At 37.1% G+C, this 23,004-nt stretch overlaps 1 protein-coding gene across 2 annotated transcripts in view; it reads right to left on the bottom strand.

The window, feature by feature from the left end:
* The window catches only part of LOC150090509 (transmembrane protein 19-like), a 99,151-nt gene that overhangs the window by 14,506 nt on the left and 61,641 nt on the right, over positions 1-23,004 (bottom strand). For both annotated transcript variants that reach the window (XM_090378569.1, XM_090378562.1), the window contains exons 4-5: positions 17,475-17,729; positions 290-505 (exon numbers count right to left, since the gene is read on the bottom strand). In XM_090378569.1, the coding sequence (XP_090234695.1) occupies positions 290-505; positions 17,475-17,729 (471 nt within the window). The remainder of the gene's footprint in view (positions 1-289; positions 506-17,474; positions 17,730-23,004) is intronic.

Consider the following 23,004-nt stretch of genomic DNA (forward strand, 5'->3'; position numbering starts at 1 on the left):
TAATACTGAAAGTTATTCTACTAATACTGGCCAGTTTAACAAGTTCACATGATATTTTTAATATTCTTTCTGGTTTGTCTTGTGATAAGAGCTAGCACTAATAAAATTCCTTAGAAACAGGTAGAAAAAGAATCATTCTGTTACAGAAAACACTCAAATTGTGGATATCATATATGAAAAGCAAGTGGTCATGAAAAATACTGAATAAGCAACAGCTTCTCTCTCTTAATATGCAAACTTTTCTTATAAATAAAATTTTTTGCAGGAAACAATGTACAAAAACACATACCCGAGTATTGCAATGTTGCTCCAAGGACAGAAGTCAGTAAAGCACCAAAAAAACCAGCAAATGTTGCCAAAAGAACTAGAGGCCACTGTGGAATACTTTCTCTCAACATTCTCATACCAAGACAGAGAAGCAATGTTAGATAGTAGCCCAAGCCAACTGCAGCTCCACCTAGTGCACTACACAAAATGCCTCGTAAGGTTACAGCTCCTATCGTTCCTAGAAAAATAAAAACCACTTTTAAATAATTCCAAAATATATCCTTTGCAAAACAGATTCCAATGGAATATAATTTAAAATATTTTTTAATTAGCAGCTGTATCTCTTGACATAAATTAGAGTAAAATAAACCTCTAATTCAAACCCCATATAATTCAGACTGCCTCTATATTTGTAGAAACATAACGAGGGCAGAATATTTGTATATAAGCAGAATGGAAATTTCTGTTTCCATTCTGCTTATATACAAATTTGTATCATTAGACTGCTTTTTCCTAAACAAAAATTTAATGATAAAAATCCATAAATTTCACAATCACTTTGTAAAAGAAGTAAAATCATTCAAAAGGAAAAATTAAATGCAAACAAAATATTAAGGCAATTTTATTTGAAGATACTGCCCCTGCATATCCTTTCACTAAAATTGTATTAAGCAACAATGGCAATATAAAGTGCTTTTATATATATATATATATATATATATATATATATATATATATATATATATATATATTAGTGATAAAAAAGAAAGTTAATAGCTATAACGACAGCAACTGTAACTAATATTTATGGGTCAATGCAGTTGCAAGCAATCATGCAATACACCCATAATGTATATAAAATATTAAGATAATAGAAAATGATAGAAAAAGTAAATCAATCAAATAATAATTCTTTCAGGGACTTAAGAAAACGCAAAAAAAAAAAAAAACAAATATATATATATATATATATATATATATATATATATATATTATTATCGCTTTTTACCCACAATCTAGATGATTTCAACTGGGGCCAACCACCCAGACTGAAGGCAAAAAGCAACAAGAGGTTCTCTGTTTCTGTAATGATCAATATATGCTAAGTAATTTATATCTAAACCAAATATAAACCAATATAGGCCAAATACAAATCAAATGTAGTAAATAGAAAGTTAAGAAATTTTAGAAATATTAGAATCAAAAGTAAGAAAATATAAGTAAAATATAAATGTGAGCATATTAATCATCGTTGACCCGACAGAGAACGTAATTTAATGATTAAAATAAGATTAAATATATAATACACACTACATATTTACCATATCTAGGACATAATGTAATAGTTGTCAAAATAATGTGGTGCCCTCTATGTGATGAATACAGTAAAAATAAATATAAATAAATAATTAATCAATTAGCTAATCAAATAGCCAATCAAATTTAAGTTAACGCAAAGAGAAACATGCAGATAGTAAGAAGAAAAACTAAAGGAGAAGGAATAATAGAACCTAAACTCCACAAAGGCAAAAAATAGTGGTATAGATAAGAAATAGTTTCTCCTACATCCTCAGATTGCCCTAATAATTTCAGAGAAATAAAAATAAAGAGTGTAGGACAGCTTAAAGACATTACAAGATATAAGTTGTGGCTCGGGTATGACCGCGATCGCAAATCCGTTCCTGAGCTGAATTTGCATGTTACCTCAGCGTGAACTTAAGTGAATTTAACTATATGTATAAATAAAAAAAAAAAAAAAAAAAAAAAATGATACACTGTAATTTGCAAGCCAGTGGGTACAAGTTTTCTATGCCGTAAGACACCAAGAATGCAAAGTGTATCCTATGTACATATATACATGGCACTAAATGACAATTATTTGAAAATTATATTGAAACAATGGGTTCGGAAAACAAATTTTTGAAATTAATTATGCTTATCGCTTTCCTAAAATGATATTTCAGGTAAGAGAGAGGGAAATTATTATTAATCAACTTATTCAACTGTTCAGCAAACATAACAGCATTGTACAAGTTGATTAATAATAATTTCCCTATTGCTTACCTGAAATATCACTTCAGGAAAGCGATAAGTTTCAAAAATTTATTTTCCATTAATATATGCTTACATTTATATTTTACTTATATTTTCTTACTTTTGATTCTAATATTTCAAAAATTTCTTAACTTTCTATTTACTACATTTGATTTATATTTGGCCTATATTGGTTTATATTTGGTATAGATTTAAATTACTTAGCATATATTGATCATTACAGAAACAGAGAACCTCTTGTTGCTTTTTGCCTTCAGTCTGGGTGGTTGGCCCCAGTTGAAGTCATTAGATTGTGGGTAAAAAGCGATAATATATATATATATATATTTTTTTTTTGTGTTTTCTTAAGTCCCTGAAAGTATTATTATTTGATTGATTTACTTTTTTCTATCATTTTCTATTATCCTTAATATTTTATATATATATATATTATTTATTTATTTCTGAGTATCATAGAGAGTTATAACGAGTTGTAAACATTTACATCAAGGGAAACAACTGGAGTTTGATTTTTCTGAAAATTCTGAGAAGAGAAAAGACTGTGGCTAACATTAAAAATTATCACATAAAATGTGCAATTATAAATGGGCTCCTAGTTGAAATGAAGAAAACCAGAATACAATAGTAAGTTGTTGAAAAGAACTTAAATGCCAACAATGTTCTTATTTATACAGATGGAGTCAAAGATAACGAGTGTCAAGATGTGTTGCACTACAGTGGTGAAAAGTATGTGGGTGATAGAAGAATGTAGCTAGAAGATGAAATAGCAACAGCACATTTCAAGGAGGAAAAATCTACAGATGCAACAGCAAGTGAAAGAAAATGAAGAATAAATTAAACAAGAAAAAATTAAATTACTTGACAGCAGAAGATGGAGACAGTCTTATTAAATTTCTTAATTCTGATGAGAAAGTCAAAATATATTTCTATGCTTAAAGAGAAATGAATAAGAACATTGCAAATGAGACTATAACAGGACACCTTTACTTAACAGGTTTCCAAGTTCTTCAATATATAAATCATGATTTCGTAAGAGCACGTGTTCACCTGGTTAAATTTATAGATTAATGTTCAGCACAATTAAAGTATATTGTTTAAAAAAATCTTATTTGTATTCTACTTTATTTTAAATATTAACATTTTCCTAAATTTGCTCTTTTCTTGTCATGTGTCCTTATACCATATAAACCAATATATGTTGCTGAAATGTGAAGAAATTTGCTTTTTAAAAATTTTAAAAAGAAGCAAAAAAAACTTTCAAGAAGCAAATTTATTAAAATTTTATTTTAATAAATTTGCACACAGGAAGTCTGCATTATTTGTCATAGTTATATTCCTAGAACTATGACAAACAATGAAAATGATGAATAATGGGGCTGACCAATAATATACAAGTTTGCTTGTATATTATTTATTGAGTTTTCACTTGTCTCCATTATTATTTATTTAGTTTTTCATAAATGAAATCATATGCACACCACAGTCCATGACAACTTACCCAAAGTAAGCTGTCTTGGACTGTGGTGTACATGTGATAGACAAGTGGAGACAAATTAACAAAATGATGAAGGACTTCCAGTAATTACATTTTATAATTTGGACTTTAATATGGACTACACCTTCATTACGAATTAAGGACACTACTGCAATAGCTTTTGTCTTCAAAAATTACCAACTGTCACGAACCAACTTTCAGAATCTGAAAAGGTAAGGGACTCAGAAACAGCCAAGAGCCAGCTAAGACATGAGCAAATGCTTGCTAACCAGTTTTATTCTTCCCAGTATATTTGTGGTGGCAACCACACTGAACAACCCAACACAACACACTGCAGAAAATTGTGCCCACTGTTGACACCGACAAATTTAATTCCATGCAATACTTGTTATGTTTGACCATTTTCATACATCCTTATTATTTTAATTTTCTGATCCAAATCAATTGCTTTTCTTTTCTTGGAAGATTTACTAGTACCACTGTCACTTATTCTCTTAGTCAGCACCGTGAACCTGTCAAAATGAAATTTTCTGTAAAGAACTTCACAGGGTTAAGTTCCAAGAAATGCCGTCACACCTTACAACATGCAAATGAAGTGCACACTACATGATGATAGTTTGACGCGAAATCGTTGAAAATGACAGGACAATGTAAATTTCAACTTAGCATTAGGATAGGCACAAGGTGCAAGAAAGAAAGCTTATATAGCATCAGCCAAAAAAAAAAAAAAAAAAAAAAAAACACCCCTTATTTCATCCATCCACTCACTCCAAATGTTTGTCAAGTTCTGCCTTGAATCTATTTAAGCTATCAACTTCTACAATGACAGATGGAAGTTTGTTCCAGCAATCAACCACCCGCTGGCTAAAGGCAAACTTCCGCACATCTATCCTACAACCATCTTTCCTCAATTTGAATTTATGCCCTCTCAGGCGATTATTCTGAGCAAGAGGAAGAATCCCATCCGCACCGAACGGTGTGGATGGGATTCAAGGCTTTATACACCTCAATCAGATCACCTTACAGGTGCCTAGTCTCCAGAAACTGTAATTTGCAAAACTCAAGCCTTTCTTTGTAAGAGCAACCCTTTGTTCCATTCACTAATCTTGTTGCCCTTCTCTGTACTCGTTCCAACAGCTCTACATCCTTCTTAAAATGAGGCCTCCAGACCTGTATACAGTACACAAGGTGTGGCTTGACCATTGCCTTATACAAGGGGATAATCACCTCCTTATCGCTGCTAGAAAAATTCATTGACAAGACACCATGAGGCTACTCCTGCAAACCATCTGCACTGCTCAGAAAACTTCATATCTGCCTGCACAATTACCCCCAGGTCCTTTTCATTCCCTACCACTGTCAGTGTGGTAAATGGGAGTGGCTCCAGCCAGGATGTCGTTGCTCCCAGGAAGAAACCACACACCTAGAAAAGGACCAAGCCCCACCAACGAGTCATCATCAGACTGCACTTGCTGGAGGGCACTGCAAATTGCTGCTATGGCGAACTGGGCAGGGCTCCCTTGCCCAGCCCACTTTCTCTCCCTATCCCTGGTGGGGTGAGGGGAAGGTCTTTCTGCTCCTTCCCCACTCTTTTCCCTCTGGTGGGGCAAGGGCATGCCCCACTGATATACCTGGGGTCGCCTTCTCTATTGACCCCATATTTCTGTCTTTTTCCCCAGCCTTCTGTCTCTCCCCCTACTCTACCTATATCGCCAGCGAAAAGCAAATGCCCCACAACGTAAAAATTTTAAATGCCAACCTCGATACACTTGCAACCTCTTTCGGCTTAATAAGATTCAAGCATTTATCCCTCTTCTCCCCCCCTTTTATTTTTTTATATATAGGTCCTAGCCACTGAAATCTCAGGAAATTAGGTGGCAGGACCTGCCAGAGTACTTATCTAAAAATACTGGTGTATCTGGTCTGCCTCCACGGAGCCAAGTGTTGGCAACGTTGGGCCTCAGTAGGGGTCCAGCGGCTAAACGGCCAGATGAACAACAGAACACAACACTACACATGTACAATATCCATACACTTTTAAATCTCCGGCCTTCCCAGTGAACTGGTACACCCACAATGAAAGCAATGCGGAGATGGGGGAAACCCCTGGTGCCGTTAGACACTAAATACACTTTACACTTGTCAGTGTGGTACCACAGAGTTGATACGTTACTCTGGGATTACTGCTTCCAATATGTAGTAATTTACATTTGTCAACGTTAAACTTCATTTGCCACCTCTCAGCCCATCTGCTCAAACTTTCTAGATCCTGTTGCAGCAGTGTACTGTCATTAGTGCCATTAACAACCTTCGTATCGTCTGCAAACTTGGACATTAGCATTAGCATTAGTAGAGGCATTTGATGCAAGAAAGCAAGCTTATGCAGCATCAGCCAAAAAAAAAAAAACCCACTTCCACTTCACCCCTCTGTTCGTTCAAAATACCTGTCCAGCTGAGCCTTAAACTTATTTAGGCTATCAACCTCCACCACAAGGGATGGAAGTCTGTTCCACCAACCAACCACCCGCTGGCTAAAGGCAAATTTCCGCACGTCTATCCTACATCTGTCTTTCCTCAATTTGAATTTATGCCCTCTCAGGTGATTTTTCTGAGCTAGAGGAAGAATCCCATCAGCATTGAGCATGCTTAAACCATTCAAGGCTTTATACACCTCTATCAGATCACCTCGCTGGTGCCTAGTCTCCAGACACTGTAATTTGCAAAACTTAAGCCTTTCTTCGTAAGAGCACCCCTTTGTTCCATTCACTAATCTTGTTGCCCTTCTCTGTACTCGTTCCAGCAGCTCTACATCCTTCTTGAAATGAGGTCTCCAGACCTGTATACAGTACTCTAGGTGTGGCCTGACCATCGCCTTATACAATGGAATAATCACCTCCTTATCCCCGCTGGAAAAATTCCTGTATATCATTGACAATACTCCATGAGCTACTCTTGCAGCCCGTCTGCACTGCTCAGAGAACTTCATATCTGCCTGCACAACCACCCCCAAGTCCCTTTCATTCTCTACCACTGTCAGTGTAGTACCACAGAGTTGATACGTTGCTCTGGGGTTGCTGTTTCCCATGTGTAGTACTTTACATTTGTCAATGTTAAACTTCATTTGCCACCTCTCAGCCCATCTGCTCAACCTTTCCAGATCCTGTTGCAGCAGCATAGTGTCAGTAGTGTCCTTGACAACCCTGCCAACCTTTGTATCGTCTGCAAACTTGGACATTAAGCCCGATATACCATCATCAATATCATTTATAAATACAGAAAACAATAATGGACCCAACACTGAGCCCTGAGGGACTCCACTAATAACATCAGTCCACGATGAGCAGTGTCCATTGATTACCACTCTGTCTTCTCCCCCTCAACCACCCCTTTATCCATAGCAGCAATTTGCCTCCAATGTCACACTGCTCCAATTTGTGTAGCAGTCTTCCATGTGCAACAGTATCAAAAGCCTTTCTAAGATCCAAGTATATAATATCAAAGTTATTCCCTGCATCCAGTTCTTTTGTGACTGCATCATAGTATCCAATCAAGTTGGTCAGGCAAGACTTCCCCTTAACAAAACCACGCTGTGTCTGAGCTATAACTGAAGTCTTGTCTAAATGATCCTGCAGTGCTTCTTTAACCAGTGCCTCCATTAATTTTCCTGGAACAGAAGTTAAGCTCACAGGTCTATAATTACTTGTGTCAGCCTTTGATCCTCCTTTGTGAATTGGGGTCACATTTGCACATTTCCAGTCTATGGGTACCTCCCCTGAGTCCAAGGAAGCTCTCATAATTATGGCTAAAGGTTTGCTTACTTCCTTTGCTGCCTCCTTTAATATAACTGGATAGATCCCATCCACCCCGGGTGCCTTTCTTGTGTTTATCTTCAACAGTTTCTCCTCCACTTTACTCCCAGTTATTTCAAGATTCTGTAGCTTACTGCTAGAGTTGAATACACCTCTGGCATTCCCCTCGCTGAATAACTCCTCATGTGCCTGATATCCTATCATCAATATCATTTATAATTTTAATAAAACATTAAGCCTGATATCCTATCATCAATATCATTTATAAATACAGAAAACAATGGACAGAACATTGAACCCCAAGGGACTCCACTAATAACATTAGTCCATGAAGAGCAGTGTCCATTGATTACCACTCTGTCTTCTCCCACTCAACCATCCCTTCATCCATAGCAGAAATTTACCTCCAATGCCACATTGCTCCAATTTGTGCAGTAGTCTTCCATGTGCAACAAAAACAACAAGGCAGACTGCGCCGGTCCTTTGGGACCGGCGCAGTCTGCCTTGGGTGTTGCCGCTGTGTTGCACGATGTTTAAGTGCAAGCTCTGGCATTGATGTGGGCAGCTGAGAGCTTGATGGGCCCCTCAATTTAAATCCTTCGAGGGCATCCACCCAGTCCTTCAAGCTCTCATATGCCACAACAATGCCGAGTTGGCGCCCGATTTCCTCCCACTCCTTACATCGCGCACACACACAAAGACATTCCCCTTGGGAATATATCATGTCCCGTTCCTGATTGCTCCACAAACATCAAACAAGCAGTGCATTTCAACAGACTGTGATTCAGAGGCCAACTGGCCCCCCCCTCAGTTCTTCCCTGAGCCACAGCACTTCCACTAGTTTGAGCCTTTTGCTTTGCTGCTCAGGTCTGAGTCATGATATCTATTCAAGTTCAATAAAATTCCAATACAAAATATAACCCTAAACCTATATCCCAATGCAGTTGTAACACTATATATATGTATTTCGGTATGTAATATTATCCCGAGTTACGTTATATGACTTTCTTATTCCCAGTCAACTTATATGTATTAATTTTTGATGTTATATTTGTAATAACTAGGTCACTATATTTATTTAGTTAAAAAAGTACAATTCAATTGACAATGAAATTTAATAAGATTAATAAATTTTACTGATTAATTGATACTACTATACTCGCTATCTAGTTTTCCATTAAACCTTAGGCTAGCACACATTGTATCTTATAACAATGGCAGCAAGTTAAGAACGGTTAATCTATGGACACAAGGTATTATTTACTTTCAAAATCGTGCTATATAAATTCAAAATAAACCACTGAGCTTGACTATGTCTATAAGCTACTTATAGAAAATAATTTAATCTAACAATTAAGTCAATAAAGTGATTAAATATAATTAAAAACTTTTCGTTTGTGGGAGCGGCAAAACCTGTCCACACGTGGATTTGAACTTAAGACAGAAACACACCACACACACACACAAGCGGTGTGTTTCTATCACCACACACGAGCTCACATTTTACTAAAGCACATTTCTAGAGGTCACGACCATAAAACAAAAACAATGCTCACTTTCCAGTTTATTGAGCTTTTCTGTTAGTATAATTCATTATAAACAGGTAGTAAACTCTATCTTATTGAATTTGCGATAATACCAATAGTTGGAATTTTGTGGATTTTTACATTATGGTGAAATGTGTGTCCCCTCCACTGAAATCTTCAGTCATATATAAAAAAAATAATAAAACTTTTCAGAATCTTCTCTTCATTCCTATTTTTTAAGCTTCATAAACTTGTTACTTGTGCAATTTGTGCATTCCATGTTTGTTGTTATTGATTGCTATTTTTCTTTTTACCGTTTTAAATTTTACAATCCTAAAAAATAAAATTGAAAAAAAATGAGTGAAAAAAAAAAATTCTGTAAGTCTGAAGTTATGTAACTTGGGCTTATGTAAGTCAGGGACTTGCTGTATTTTATAACTTCTGAAATGCAGTGTATTTAGTAAGTAAAGTATGTGGTAAATGTGGTATGTGGTTTATTAATATGGTAAACCATAAAGAAAAAGACTTTGAAAACAGCTGTTTAAAATACTACAGTATTGTTAATTCTAAATTCAAAGTAACACATACAATACTAAATTTACCATAAAATTTAATGCTGAAGTTACTACCTTCTAATATTGCACACTTTGATGTTGGAAGGAAGTCTCCTCCATAGTACACAATTTATCATCAACTTATCCGAGATACAGTCTGTCCTCGTATAGCACGATAGTTGCGTTCCTAGAAACTCTCGTGCAATGCAAAATCGTGCAATATAAAACAACAGGCCCTATGGGAAAAGTAGGGTTAGGTGCCGACCACCCAAGATTGAACACACATTTGGAACCAAAACATTACCAAACAATAAATAATCGGTTAATTTTAATCGTTATAAAATACTTACGTATTTTATAACGATTAAAATACATATTTTATTCGTAAAAAAATTATTATATTAAATAAAATAGTCGTAATAAAATACTTACGTATTTTATAATACGTAAGTCGTAATAAAATATTGCTAATGCTTTTGCTTCTATCGTAAGCAAACTTGCTTTTTGTTTGATTTTCTATCCAAACAGATCACAGCCGTTCCATCTCTTCCAATTCTTTGTGTCTTAATCTAATGGATTTTAATTACACTTTGAGTTGTTCCCGCTATGAAAGTTGTTTTTATTTTCTCTGCATTCTTTGTAATTCTCGGCGTTGCCTCATTTAGGTCTGTAGCATGCGCAATATCACATGGTCTTTCATTTCGCTCAAAGCGATTCACAATTTCATATTTTTTCTCTATCGACAGAAGCGGACTGGCCATAAGCCTTACGGGGGAAACCACTGTGGGCCGGAGGCCGGTGTGATTTTGGCCATAAACCGTAGTATGAGGCCACTACAAATTTTCCCAGGTAAGAATTTTTGACCCAGTCCGCCTCTGTTTATCGATATTGCTTCTTTTTTTTTTTCTCTCTGAATCTGCAGTGTCTTAGCCAGGACGCTTCCTTTTCACACCTTTTAAATATTTTACTAATTTTTAAGGAATAAAGCACAATTACAAACGAGGTGGCACGCTTGATACACAGAAACAAAGCTGCGCGCGTGTAGCAACTGAATAAACAACACCGTAAAGGCCGAGATACACTATTAACACCTCACATTTCATTAAAGCACACTTCTGGGGGTTACTACCATAAAACAATAAAAACAATTTCCAGTTGCGTTTCTGCTAGTGGAATCTGTTATAAACTGGTAGTAAACTCCATCTAATTGCATTTGCGATTATATCGATAGCTGATATTGTGTTGGTTTTTACGTTATTATGGTGAAATGTGTTTCCCTTTCACTGATATAAAACACATAAATACATTTTCAGAATCTTCTTCGTTCCTATCGTGTTGCGTTCAGTTGGGGTGATTCCGCATTCGACTGCCATTTCTTGTAAACACAAAGGCGAATCGTGTATAAGCGAATTCGGTTCGTGTTATATAAGATAACGTTCCCCTATTTATAAATCATGTATGATCGAATTCGTGTAATGCAAACACGTGTTATATGAGGACCGACTGTATTATATTTATTTCCCTCAGCAAATGCTCTATAGCTCAAAATTCCAACATGTCAATGTTCCATGAAAAAGACCAAATGACAATAATGTTCTGAAAAATAGCTCCAGTGTCCTCAAATACAATATTACTACTTGTTCTTATATTTAATATATAGACTTCCTTAACATGAACCATCTCACAAAACATTAAACATCTTACTGCTAAGTACAATAAGCTTACAAAACACCAACTAGCATTTAAAATGTCAGTGACAGTTTACATCCTTAAGCAGAATCTCATACATTACTAAGAGACAGTAATAATAAAAATATGTAAATAAAAAAAATAAAAAGAAAATTTTACAAGCATAGACTTGACACTGTACACAGAAAACCAACCAAAAGTTAAATTTCTAAGTATAGATTCAAGCAGATTGGAAAATTATCCAACCAAGACAGATCTGAATACATATGCTGGATGTGTTCAAAATATATATATTTCATGTCTCTGTCTGTAAATTTATTCAAGTTTAACTTAGCATACTTATAAAATCAACAAATCTTGTTAACAACTCCACATAAAAGAAAAGAATTATCAGACATGTACTCTCAATTCAAATACCTGGGTAACCATAAAAACTAATCCCTAAAGACAAAACAAAGAATAAACAGTTAATGGCCAAAAGTAAGTGGGGGCATAAAACCTACCACTTAAATTATAAATATCACAGGGCAACATATATGGCCTCCATAGACTCAAAATCCAATTTGCATAATTACCTTTTCGGCCAACAAACCTATATTTCAGACAAGATCAATCAATAAAGAAAAAATGAACCATCCAGATCTCATGAACTAAGCATTTACTAATCCTGGGATAGGTAGTGTTTGTAAAAAGGCTCCTGTATCCAGTAAATATCCAGTACGAGCAACATACTTCTGAAGCATAATAATGATGCATTTTTAAAATATTAAAAAATGCAGTGTCCAGCTGAATGTTTTATTTGAAACATAATCCAAAATATTTTTCCCAATATGCTGTACTGACAAAACACTTTTTACAAAGTCTGCACCAGCTTACTTTTAGCATTGAGATATAGTAGTACAGTACTAGCATTTTCATTCTAACAATGATTTCAACTTCCAATTAGGAAATAAAATTTCTATCTAAATTACATAACTTAAAGTCGCATCATTTAAATAATTCAATATAATAAGTAAATTATGTTAAAAAGCCAAGTTAAAAATCCGAGCAAAAGTTTTGCGCTACAATTTAACAAAATGTTTGTACTTTATATACCAGTACTGTACATGGACCTGTGCTCTCCCATCCAGCTGATTTTAAAATGTAGTGAATATTGCAATACTCTTAATATCCACAATACAGCAACCCACTGTACCACAGGGTTGACTAAGTACTGCACTAGTTTAAAACAAATGACATGGTCTTGGTTAACTTCCATTTATTTAGAAGATGACACAGAACAAGCAGACAAATGGAAAAAACAAAGGAAATGAGATAAGTAAATGGCAAGCTAATCTTTCCTTTATTTAGAAGATGAGATAGAATACGGAAACAAACAAGCAATGAAAAAAAAATAAAGGAAATACAAGATAAATGGCATCAGTCTTTTCGTGGTGTTATTTGTTTGAAACAGTGAAATAATTAGCAACTCATACAGGAGTTTGGTGTGTTGCAAGTATTAAAACCACCTCGATATTCACAGGTCTTGTTGCTCTTCAGTTTTTCATTTCTTATTCAATGCATGTTGGCAATCATTGCAGAAATCCATTCAACAAGCAATCTTAAGATTTTCATTGTGCGACAAACTCCTTTTGATCAGGATCACATATACAGATGAAGAGCACTCCATGACTGTCAGCAAAGGCCACCAGTCACCCCGATGCCTTAATGATTTATATCCCCACTCAGTTTGCTAGGAAGATCCACGCGCACACTAACCATTTCTTCATCCAGTGTAGTCAAAGGACTTGCATAATACTGATCCCCAAATCTGGACTGGACAGTTATTCTAGGCCAAATAAATTCAGTGCTCTCCTGTAAATATCTAGAACTGTTAGTTTTGACAGTGTACTGTAACCTTTAACTTTCATATATTGTTTTATTGTATTTTACTTTCTAATTTTAATTTATTCATTTTTGCATGCTTTTTTTTTTTTAGCTAAAGGATATTCACACTCACACAAAATTCCATTATACAAGAAATGTTTTCTCCCTTTACTAAATAAAACTAACTTTTGACATGGTCAACTTTTTAAAGACTTTACTTCTGAAACAAAGCATCAACTAACAAAGAATTTTATATTACTTTTGACACTGTGCATGGAAGACTACTATACAAATTGTAGCAGTATGGTATTAAGGGTAAGTTGCTACAATAGATAAAAGGGTGATTGATTGGGAGAAGACAGAGTGGTAATCAATGGATGCTGCTCTTTGTAAAAGAATGTTATTAGTGGAGTCCTACAGGGTTTGGTGTTGTGCCCACTGTTGTTTTGTATATTTATCAATGATATTGATAAGGGTATACCAGGCTTAATGTTAAACTTTGCAGATGATACAAAGGTTGGCAGGATTGTTAATGACAGTAATGGCAAGTGTGGTACAGCAACAGGATCTAGAAAATTTGGGCAGATAGGCTGAGAAGTGGCAACTGAAGTTTAACATTGACAAATGTAGAGTACTGCATATTAGCATTAATAGAGGCATATGATGCAAGAAAGCAAGCTTATTCAGCATCAGCCAAAAAAAAAAAAAAACACCACTCCCATTTCACCCCTCCGTTCGTTCGAAATACCTGTCCAGTTGAGCCTTAAATTTGTTTAGGCTATCAACTTCAACAACAAATGATGGAAGTCTGTTCCACCAACCAACCACCCACTGGCCAAAGGCAAATTTCCGCACATCTATCCAACAACCGTCCTTCCTCAATTTGAATTTATGCCCTCTGAGGTGATTATTCTGAGCAAGAGGAAAAATCCCATTGGCATTGAGCATGCTGAAACCATTCAAAGCCTTATACACCTCTATCAGATCACCTCGCCGGTGCCTAGTCTCCAGACTCTGTAATTTGCAAAACTTAAGCCTTTCTTCATAAGAGCAACCCTTTGTTCCATTCACTAATCTTGTTGCCCTTCTCTGCACCTGTTCCAGCAGCTCTACATCCTTCTTGAAATGAGGCTTCCAGACCTGTATACAGTACTCAAGATGTGGCCTAACCATTGCCTTATACAAGGGAATAATCACCTCCTTATCCCTGCTAGAAAAATTCCTGTATATCATTGACAAGACACCATGAGCTACTCTTGCAGATCGTCTGCATTGCTCAGAGAACTTCATATCTACCTGCACAATTACCCCCAGGTCCTTTTAATTCTCCACCACTGTCAGTGTAGTACCGCAGAGTTGATACGTTGCTCTGGGATTACTGTTTCCCATATGTAGTACTTTACATTTGTCAATGTTAAACTTCATTTGCCACCTCTCAGCCCATCTGTTCAGCCTTTCCAGATCCTGTTGCAGCAGCATAGCGTTAGTAGTGTCCTTAACAACCCTGCCAACCTTTGTATCATCTGCAAACTTGGACATTAAACTTGATATACCATCATCAATATCATTCATAAACACCGAAAACAACAACGGACCCAACACTGAACCCTGAGGAACTCCACTAATAACATTAGTCCACATTGAGCAGTGTCCATTGATTACCACTCTCTGTCTTCTCCCACTCAACCATCCCCTTATCCATAGCAGCAATTTGCCTCCAATGCCACACTGCTCCAATTTGTGCAGCAGTCTTCCATGTGCAACAGTATCAAAAGCCTTTCTAAGATCCAAATATATAATATCAAAGTTATTCCCTGCATCCAGTTCTTTTGTGACTACATCATAGTATCCAATCAAATTGGTCAGGCAAGACCTGCCCTTAACAAAACCATGCTGCGTCTGAGCTATAACTGAATTCTTGTCTAGATGATCCTGCAGTGCTTCTTTAACCAGTGCCTCCATTAATTTACCTGGAACAGAAGTTAAACTAACAAATCTATAATTACTTGTGCAGCCTTTGATCCTCCTTTGTGAATTGGGGTTACATTTGCACATCTCCAGTCTATGGGTACCTCCCCTGAGTCCAAAGAAGCTCTCATAATTATGGCTAGGGGTTTGCTTACTTCCTTTGCTGCCTCCTTTAATATAACTGGATAGATCCCATCCACCCCAGGTGCCTTTTTTATGTTTATCCTCAACAATCTCTCCTCCACTTTCCTCTCAGTTATTACAAAATCATCTAGCTCACTGCCAATGTCTACTTTACCTAAGTCATTCTCCTTCCTGAATAATTCCTCATGTGTGAATGTAGATGCAAAATACTCGTTTAGATTGTTAGCCACCTGAGCAGGATCCTCAACTGTTGAACCATCAATATCCAGTGGACCAATCTGATTCATCCCTTTCCTTCTTGGGTTTAAATAGGTAAAGAACTCTTTTCAGTTTTTCTTTACATCCTTTGCCAAAGATTTTTCGTAGTCTGCCTTCGCCTGCCTAATCTCCTTTGTGACTTGGTTACAGACCAACTTATATCTATCATAGGCTTCCATGTCGCCCATTAATTTGTATGATGTGGGTAGCAGTACTCTGCAGCGGCGTACTTATAAACTGAAGACGTTGATTCTGGCAGTGATGCTCGAGAGGTAAAACTTACTGACATTATGCCTGTCTCCTCTCTTTTTTTTTGTAATTTTAAAATTTTTTTAAATTGCACACTTTTGTAATTTTTCCTGTGCACGAGATAAATTGAATAAATACAATAAATAATTATATTTACATGTTCGTCGAACATTTCTTTTTTGAATCAATCAATTCAGCCAACACAGTTGCTAGTGCTGCACAAGCATGGGAAATTCCCCAACCTACGAAGCGTTCCGCGGAACTCAACCCTTACGTAAGTCTGGGAGTTCCTGTATATCCCATCCCTGTAGACGCTCTCTCTCGTGTTAACAAGAACAGACCACGTTGAGAAACATTTTGCCCTACGAGCCTTGCATAATCCCTCCAGAGTCAAATTGATTGACAAGGTTCTCAATCGTATACTCCCTCCTATTGTGTCAGGGCAGAATTGCAAACACTTTCAAATTTAACCGTAAATGCATGACTTTTTTTCAGGCAGTGACCTGTACTTGTTAAGTAAATCTGCAGATCTCTTACTCTTAATGCCATTAGTGCCAATGTGTATAACAATATCACCCTTTGTACTCTTAAAAGATATCTGTTCTAGATCGTTAACTTTTGTCCCTGGCAGACATACCCTGGTCCTATTCCAGCTATCCTTTTTACACAATATATTACCCAACTCCCTGACAATAAAGTCACCGACAATAACTAACACCTCTGGGACCAGCGCATTCTTCCTTGGAGAATGCCGCTGTGTTGCCTGATGGAAAAGAGAGCTCTGGTGTTGAGTTGAGCAGCTGAGAGCTTGATGGGTTCCCCCATTTTAATAACTTCAAGGGCATCTACCCAACTCTTCAAACTCATAAACACCTATCAGAACGCTGAGTTGGCACCTAATTTCTTGACACACTGTACCTAGCACACAAAGACATCCTCCTTGGCTAGGTCATGTCCTGTTGCAAAGAGTTCTCAAAACATATCACAAGTTACACATTTTTTTAGGCTGTGATGCATTGGAGAACATAAAATAAAAATCAGAAAGTGTAAGTTTGTGAAAGTGAAAGTGTAAATGCAAGCAGCTAGTAGTACTACTACTGCTGCTGCTACAATCAGTTTCTGACACCAGTATGCGTTTTACAGCAATCCTACATTAGGGATACTTACAACACCCACACAAAAATGAACTCTTCTGTATCCATGGAGGCAGAATGACTGACAGGGTTCTTCTTAAGGTGGTAGTTATGTCGGTGATACAGTAATTTCAACAGTAGTGAAGTTCTGATAGAAAAATGCAAGTGAAATAGAGAAAGATAATGCAGATTGGGAGAAATGGACAAAAACAATAAGTGGAAAAAGACAGCTAGTATCAATTTCATAAGCACTTAAATTTTATAATCCCGAGGGTTCAAAGGTTCTAATTCACAGTGGAAAAAAGGTTTGGAACCAATGCCATCAGACCAGAGGTAAATGCATTTGAACCAAGTTTCTGTTGAACCTTATAGTAATGAATTAGAGAATTTCAAAGCTTTAATTTTTGACGTGCATGTTCATAAATGTAAATATTTATAATTATATAAAATAATTCACTTACCTTTTGGAACCCTCTGAAGTGAGGTTATTAGCACTGGATCTTTTTCAGCTATTAAGGGACCAAGTTGTGATGCCCAACTGTCACCTGTTGCACCAGCAAGTGCACCAAGTACTCCAAGTGCAAACCATGAGGTATTATAATTAGAGCGAAAGTCAATAATTGTTTCTCCTATACCGTTTTCTATTATATATAAAAAGGCAAATTTACTTGGTGTTGCTAGGGTTGTAAGTAACCTTGTCCAAGATGTCCACCTTTCTAAAGTTAAAAAAATGAATAAAAATGCAGATGTTTATTATACATACATGAAAAATGAATGCAACAAATCTGAAGACCTAAGTGGTTGCATATTAAAAAAAAAAATTGAATGAACAGTTCTAAGAAATTAGAACTTAATAAGTAGTGATAAAAACAAAATTATCACAATAAACAGCATTGTAATGGGTGTCTATGGCAGTTTGAAGAGTAGGGTAGATTCACTCGAAAGAATTAAAATGAGGGCCCATCAAACTCTCAGCTGCCTGACTCAATGCCAGATCTCACTCTTGTACATCAGACAACATAGTGGCAAAATTCAGAGCAGAATGCACTAGTCCCACAGGAGTTAGTCATTGTCATTGACTCTATTATCAGGGAGATGGAAAATATATTGTATAAAAAGGATATGTAGTAAAATAATAAGAGGAGTTTACCTCAATATAGTACGTAGAACACTTCTGTATGATACCCTCCAGAAATTGGAGTATTTCTGGAGGGTATCATACGGAAGTGTTCTACGTACTATATTGAGGTAAACTCCTCTTATTATTTTACTATATTATTATCAACGTAGAACATGTTGAGTAGTACAGCTCTGATTCATACTATCTAAAAAAGGATATGTGCAATAAGGTGTTTCTGCAAGGAGCAAAATTTAATGATGTTCCAAGCACAAATCTTTTAACGGCACAAAGGCTGATATTGCTGTACACACTGGCACTAATGACAAAGAGTAGGAGATCTGTGGACTTACTTAACAAGTACAGGTCAATGTTGAATAAAAAAAAAGTCACGAGTTAGGGTTGAATTTGAAAGTGTCTGCAATTCTGCCCAGACACGATAGGAGGGAGTATATGCTGAGAGCCTTGTCAATCAATTTGGCAATGGAGAGATTGTGCAAGGCTCATGGGGTAGAATTTTTCTCAGCATTGACTGTGCATGTTAACAGAAGATTGTATATACAGGGATGGGATACACTTAAACAGAAAATGTGCAAGAATATTTGCCCATGCTCTCGAGGCAGTGTTAGGTGGGTAGGAAAACTGCCAGCTTCAGGGAATTCCCAGACTAATGGATTAACAGTAGCCACAAGCATAGGTGAAAGTGATGCTTGCACTTATTCTACTGGAATGAGCAGCAGCCTGGAAAGCAAGGTGCAGGGAATTTCAAGGACTACTGGAAATCATCACGGAACAAGTAAATACATGGGTTGTGTTAGGGTAATTAAGAATAGGAACAGGTGCATGTATACCAATGATAGGAATTTGGTAAACAAATTTGATGAATTTGAGGTGTTGATCAAAATCAAAGAAGTGGTGTCACACAGAGATAAGAGGAATGCAGAATTTAAATATGGAGAGTACAATGTGTACAGAAAGGACAGACAGGATACAAAGGTGTCATGCTGTTACTTAAGAAACACAATATCTAAGGAAGAGCAGCCAGTTGACATGGAAGGACAGTGCAGTGTTGAGTCAGTTTGGTGTGACATAAGAACTGGGAAAGCAAAGTTGAGAGTAGGAGTGTGTTATAGACCTAATGACTCTCAGTACAATGAACAGATTGTACAGAGAAACAAGAGTGGGCCAGTAAATCAGATTGTCTTATAATGGGGGATTTTAACTTCCCAGATATAGACTGGAAGTTGTGGGTTGTTCACTCACAGATGAGCAAGATGTTTGTAGATTTATTGAATGATTGTTTTCTAAAGCAGGCAGATATTGTTTCGAAGGCAGATATTGTTGGGATATCAGAGACGTGGTGTCACACAGATATAAGGGATGCAGAACTGCAATTTGGGGAGTACAACGTCTACAGAAAGGATAGACAGGATAGGAAGGGAGGAGGGGTTATGCTATTAGTTAAGAAACACATAAAAACCAAGGAAGTGAAGCCAGTCGACATCGCTGGACAGTGCAGTGTGGAGTCAGTTTGGTGTGACATAAACATTGGGAGATCAAAATTGAGAGTAGGAGTGTGCTATAGGCCTAATGACTCTGATGAGTATAATAAGGAACTGTACAGGGAAATAGAGTGGGCCAGTAAATCAGAGTGTCTTATAATGGGAGATTTTAATTTCCCAGACATTGACTGGAATTTGGGGGCTGGTTACTCACACACTAGCAGGACTTTTGTGGATTTATTGGACGATTGTTTTCTACATCAGCATGTTCGGGAGGCAACTAGAGGGAGTAATACTCTTGATTTGATTATCAGCAGTGATTCTTCATGCATTAAGAATCTGCAGATAAATGAACCACTAGGTGGCAGTGATCACAGTGTGCTGAAGTGGGATTTACTCAAAGAGGTAACTACCATTAGGGGTAAAGGGAAGGGGTATTGCTTCCGTAAAGGCGACTACGATGGATTGAGACAGTATTTAAATTCTATACAGTGGGACCAACTGATGATGTTACCAACAGCAAATTCAAAATGGGAAGCATTCAAAGAACTTATCTTGGAAGCTACTAGGCTTTACATACCAACTAAGAAATATTGTTCAAGGTTTAGGCCAAAATGGATGTCAGATGAACTAATGAGGCATATGGCAGAGAAGAAAAATGCATGGGATACATACAAATTAACACATGACACAGAAGCCTATGATAGATACAAGTTGATATGCAACCAAGTTACAAAGGAGGTTAGGCAGGCGAAGGCAGATTACGAGAAATCCTTGGCAAGGGATGCAAAGAAAAACAGCAAAGAGTTCTTTACTTATGTAAACTCTAGAAGGAAGGGGATGAATCAGATTGGTCCACTTGATATTGATGGGTCAAGTGTTGATGATCCTGCTCAGGTAGCTAACAAACTAAATGAATATTTTGCATCGACATTCACACATGAGGAGTTATTCAGCGAGGAGAATGCCAGAGGTGTATTCAACTCTAGCAGTAAGCTACAGAATCTTGAAATAACTGGGAGTAAAGTGGAGGAGAAACTGTTGAAGATAAACACAAGAAAGGCACCCGGGGTGGATGGGATCTATCCAGTTATATTAAAGGAGGCAGCAAAGGAAGTAAGCAAACCCTTAGCCATAATTATGAGAGCTTCCTTGGACTCAGGGGAGGTACCCATAGACTGGAAATGTGCAAATGTGACCCCAATTCACAAAGGAGGATCAAAGGCTGACACAAGTAATTATAGACCTGTGAGCTTAACTTCTGTTCCAGGAAAATTAATGGAGGCACTGGTTAAAGAAGCACTGCAGGATCATTTAGACAAGACTTCAGTTATAGCTCAGACACAGCGTGGTTTTGTTAAGGGGAAGTCTTGCCTGACCAACTTGATTGGATACTATGATGCAGTCACAAAAGAACTGGATGCAGGGAATAACTTTGATATTATATACTTGGATCTTAGAAAGGCTTTTGATACTGTTGCACATGGAAGACTGCTACACAAATTGGAGCAGTGTGACATTGGAGGCAAATTGCTGCTGTGGATAAAGGGGTGGTTGAGGGGGAGAAGACAGAGTGGTAATCAATGGACACTGCTCATCGTGGACTGATGTTATTAGTGGAGTCCCTCAGGGCTCAGTGTTGGGTCCATTATTGTTTTCTGTATTTATAAATGATATTGATGATGGTATATCGGGCTTAATGTCCAAGTTTGCAGACGATACAAAGGTTGGCAGGGTTGTCAAGGACACTACTGACACTATGCTGCTGCAACAGGATCTGGAAAGGTTGAGCAGATGGGCTGAGAGGTGGCAAATGAAGTTTAACATTGACAAATGTAAAGTACTACACATGGTAAACAGCAACCCCAGAGCAACGTATCAACTCTGTGGTACTACACTGACAGTGGTAGAGAATGAAAGGGACTTGGGGGTGATTGTGCAGGCAGATATGAAGTTCTCTGAGCAGTGCAGACGGGCTGCAAGAGTAGCTCATGGAGTATTGTCAATGATATACAGGAATTTTTCCAGCAGGGATAAGGAGGTGATTATTCCATTGTATAAGGCGATGGTCAGGCCACACCTAGAGTACTGTATACAGGTCTGGAGGCCTCATTTCAAGAAGGATGTAGAGCTGCTGGAACGAGTACAGAGAAGGGCAACAAGATTAGTGAATGGAACAAAGGGGTGCTCTTACGAAGAAAGGCTTAAGTTTTGCAAATTACAGTGTCTGGAGACTAGGCACCAGCGAGGTGATCTGATAGAGGTGTATAAAGCCTTGAATGGTTTAAGCATGCTCAATGCTGATGGGATTCTTCCTCTAGCTCAGAAAAATCACCAGAGAGGGCATAAATTCAAATTGAGGAAAGACAGATGTAGGATAGACGTGCGGAAATTTGCCTTTAGCCAGCGGGTGGTTGGTTGGTGGAACAGACTGCCATCCCTTGTGGTGGAGGTTGATAGCCTAAATAAGTTTAAGGCTCAGCTGGACAGGTATTTTGAACGAACAGAGGGGTGAAGTGGAAGTGGGTTTTTTTTTTTTTTTTTTTGGCTGATGCTGCATAAGCTTGCTTTCTTGCATCAAATGCCTCTACTAATGCTAATGCTAATGCATCTTAGGATATTTTAAATCACCAAAACCATGTTCATTCGAAACGCCTCGTTTTACCGGAAATGAACAACAATGTGGGTGGAAAGAAAGAAGAGTCGCTGGCGTCACATACCTACAAAAGGTGCTTAAAGGGATTTTATTGCTCCAATGGAGACGGGATGGTGTGATGTTTTCACAGGACGCTTACCAAAAATGGTAGTGCTTGACAGCAAGATGTGCATTTTTGGTGACTCTGTCTCTATGATGTAGGATGAGATAGAGAGAGTATATAAAGGTCTGAAGGGGCTTCAAGAGGGAGAAGAGGTGGAGTAGCGCTTTTGCGATGTTTGTGGGTGGGGGGGAATTCACAGTCAGCTTTGTTCCAGTGGGTCATGGTAGCTAAAGGCGCAACAGAGAAACAGAAACTGAAAAGACACCCCAAGGTCTAGAGACAATGCCCTAGTATGTCACTGAGGGAAGCAAGCCTCATAACCTGCTCTGGTGGAAAACTGAATCTGGTAAGCAAACATTTGTTTTGTGCAAATGAAAATGATTGAGATTGCAGGAATAGAGTAAACCAAATGTTTCCTTCCTACAATAAATTTAAATCTAGGTATGAAATAACTCTGATTGTCTAAAAGTCACGGAAGATCTTTCCAGTAAACAAATTTTTAAAACAAGGAATTAATAAGAGAAAGAATAATGAACAGTTGTTAGTCATTTAATTATAATGAGAATATGAAAACGGTAACAGAAAACCTAAAAGTATATTTGTCTAACGTTTC

Source organism: Mastigoproctus giganteus, chromosome 1 (genome assembly GCF_048544385.1).
Source record: "Mastigoproctus giganteus isolate SK-2022 chromosome 1, ASM4854438v1, whole genome shotgun sequence".
Taxonomy (NCBI): Eukaryota; Metazoa; Arthropoda; class Arachnida; order Uropygi; family Thelyphonidae; genus Mastigoproctus; species Mastigoproctus giganteus.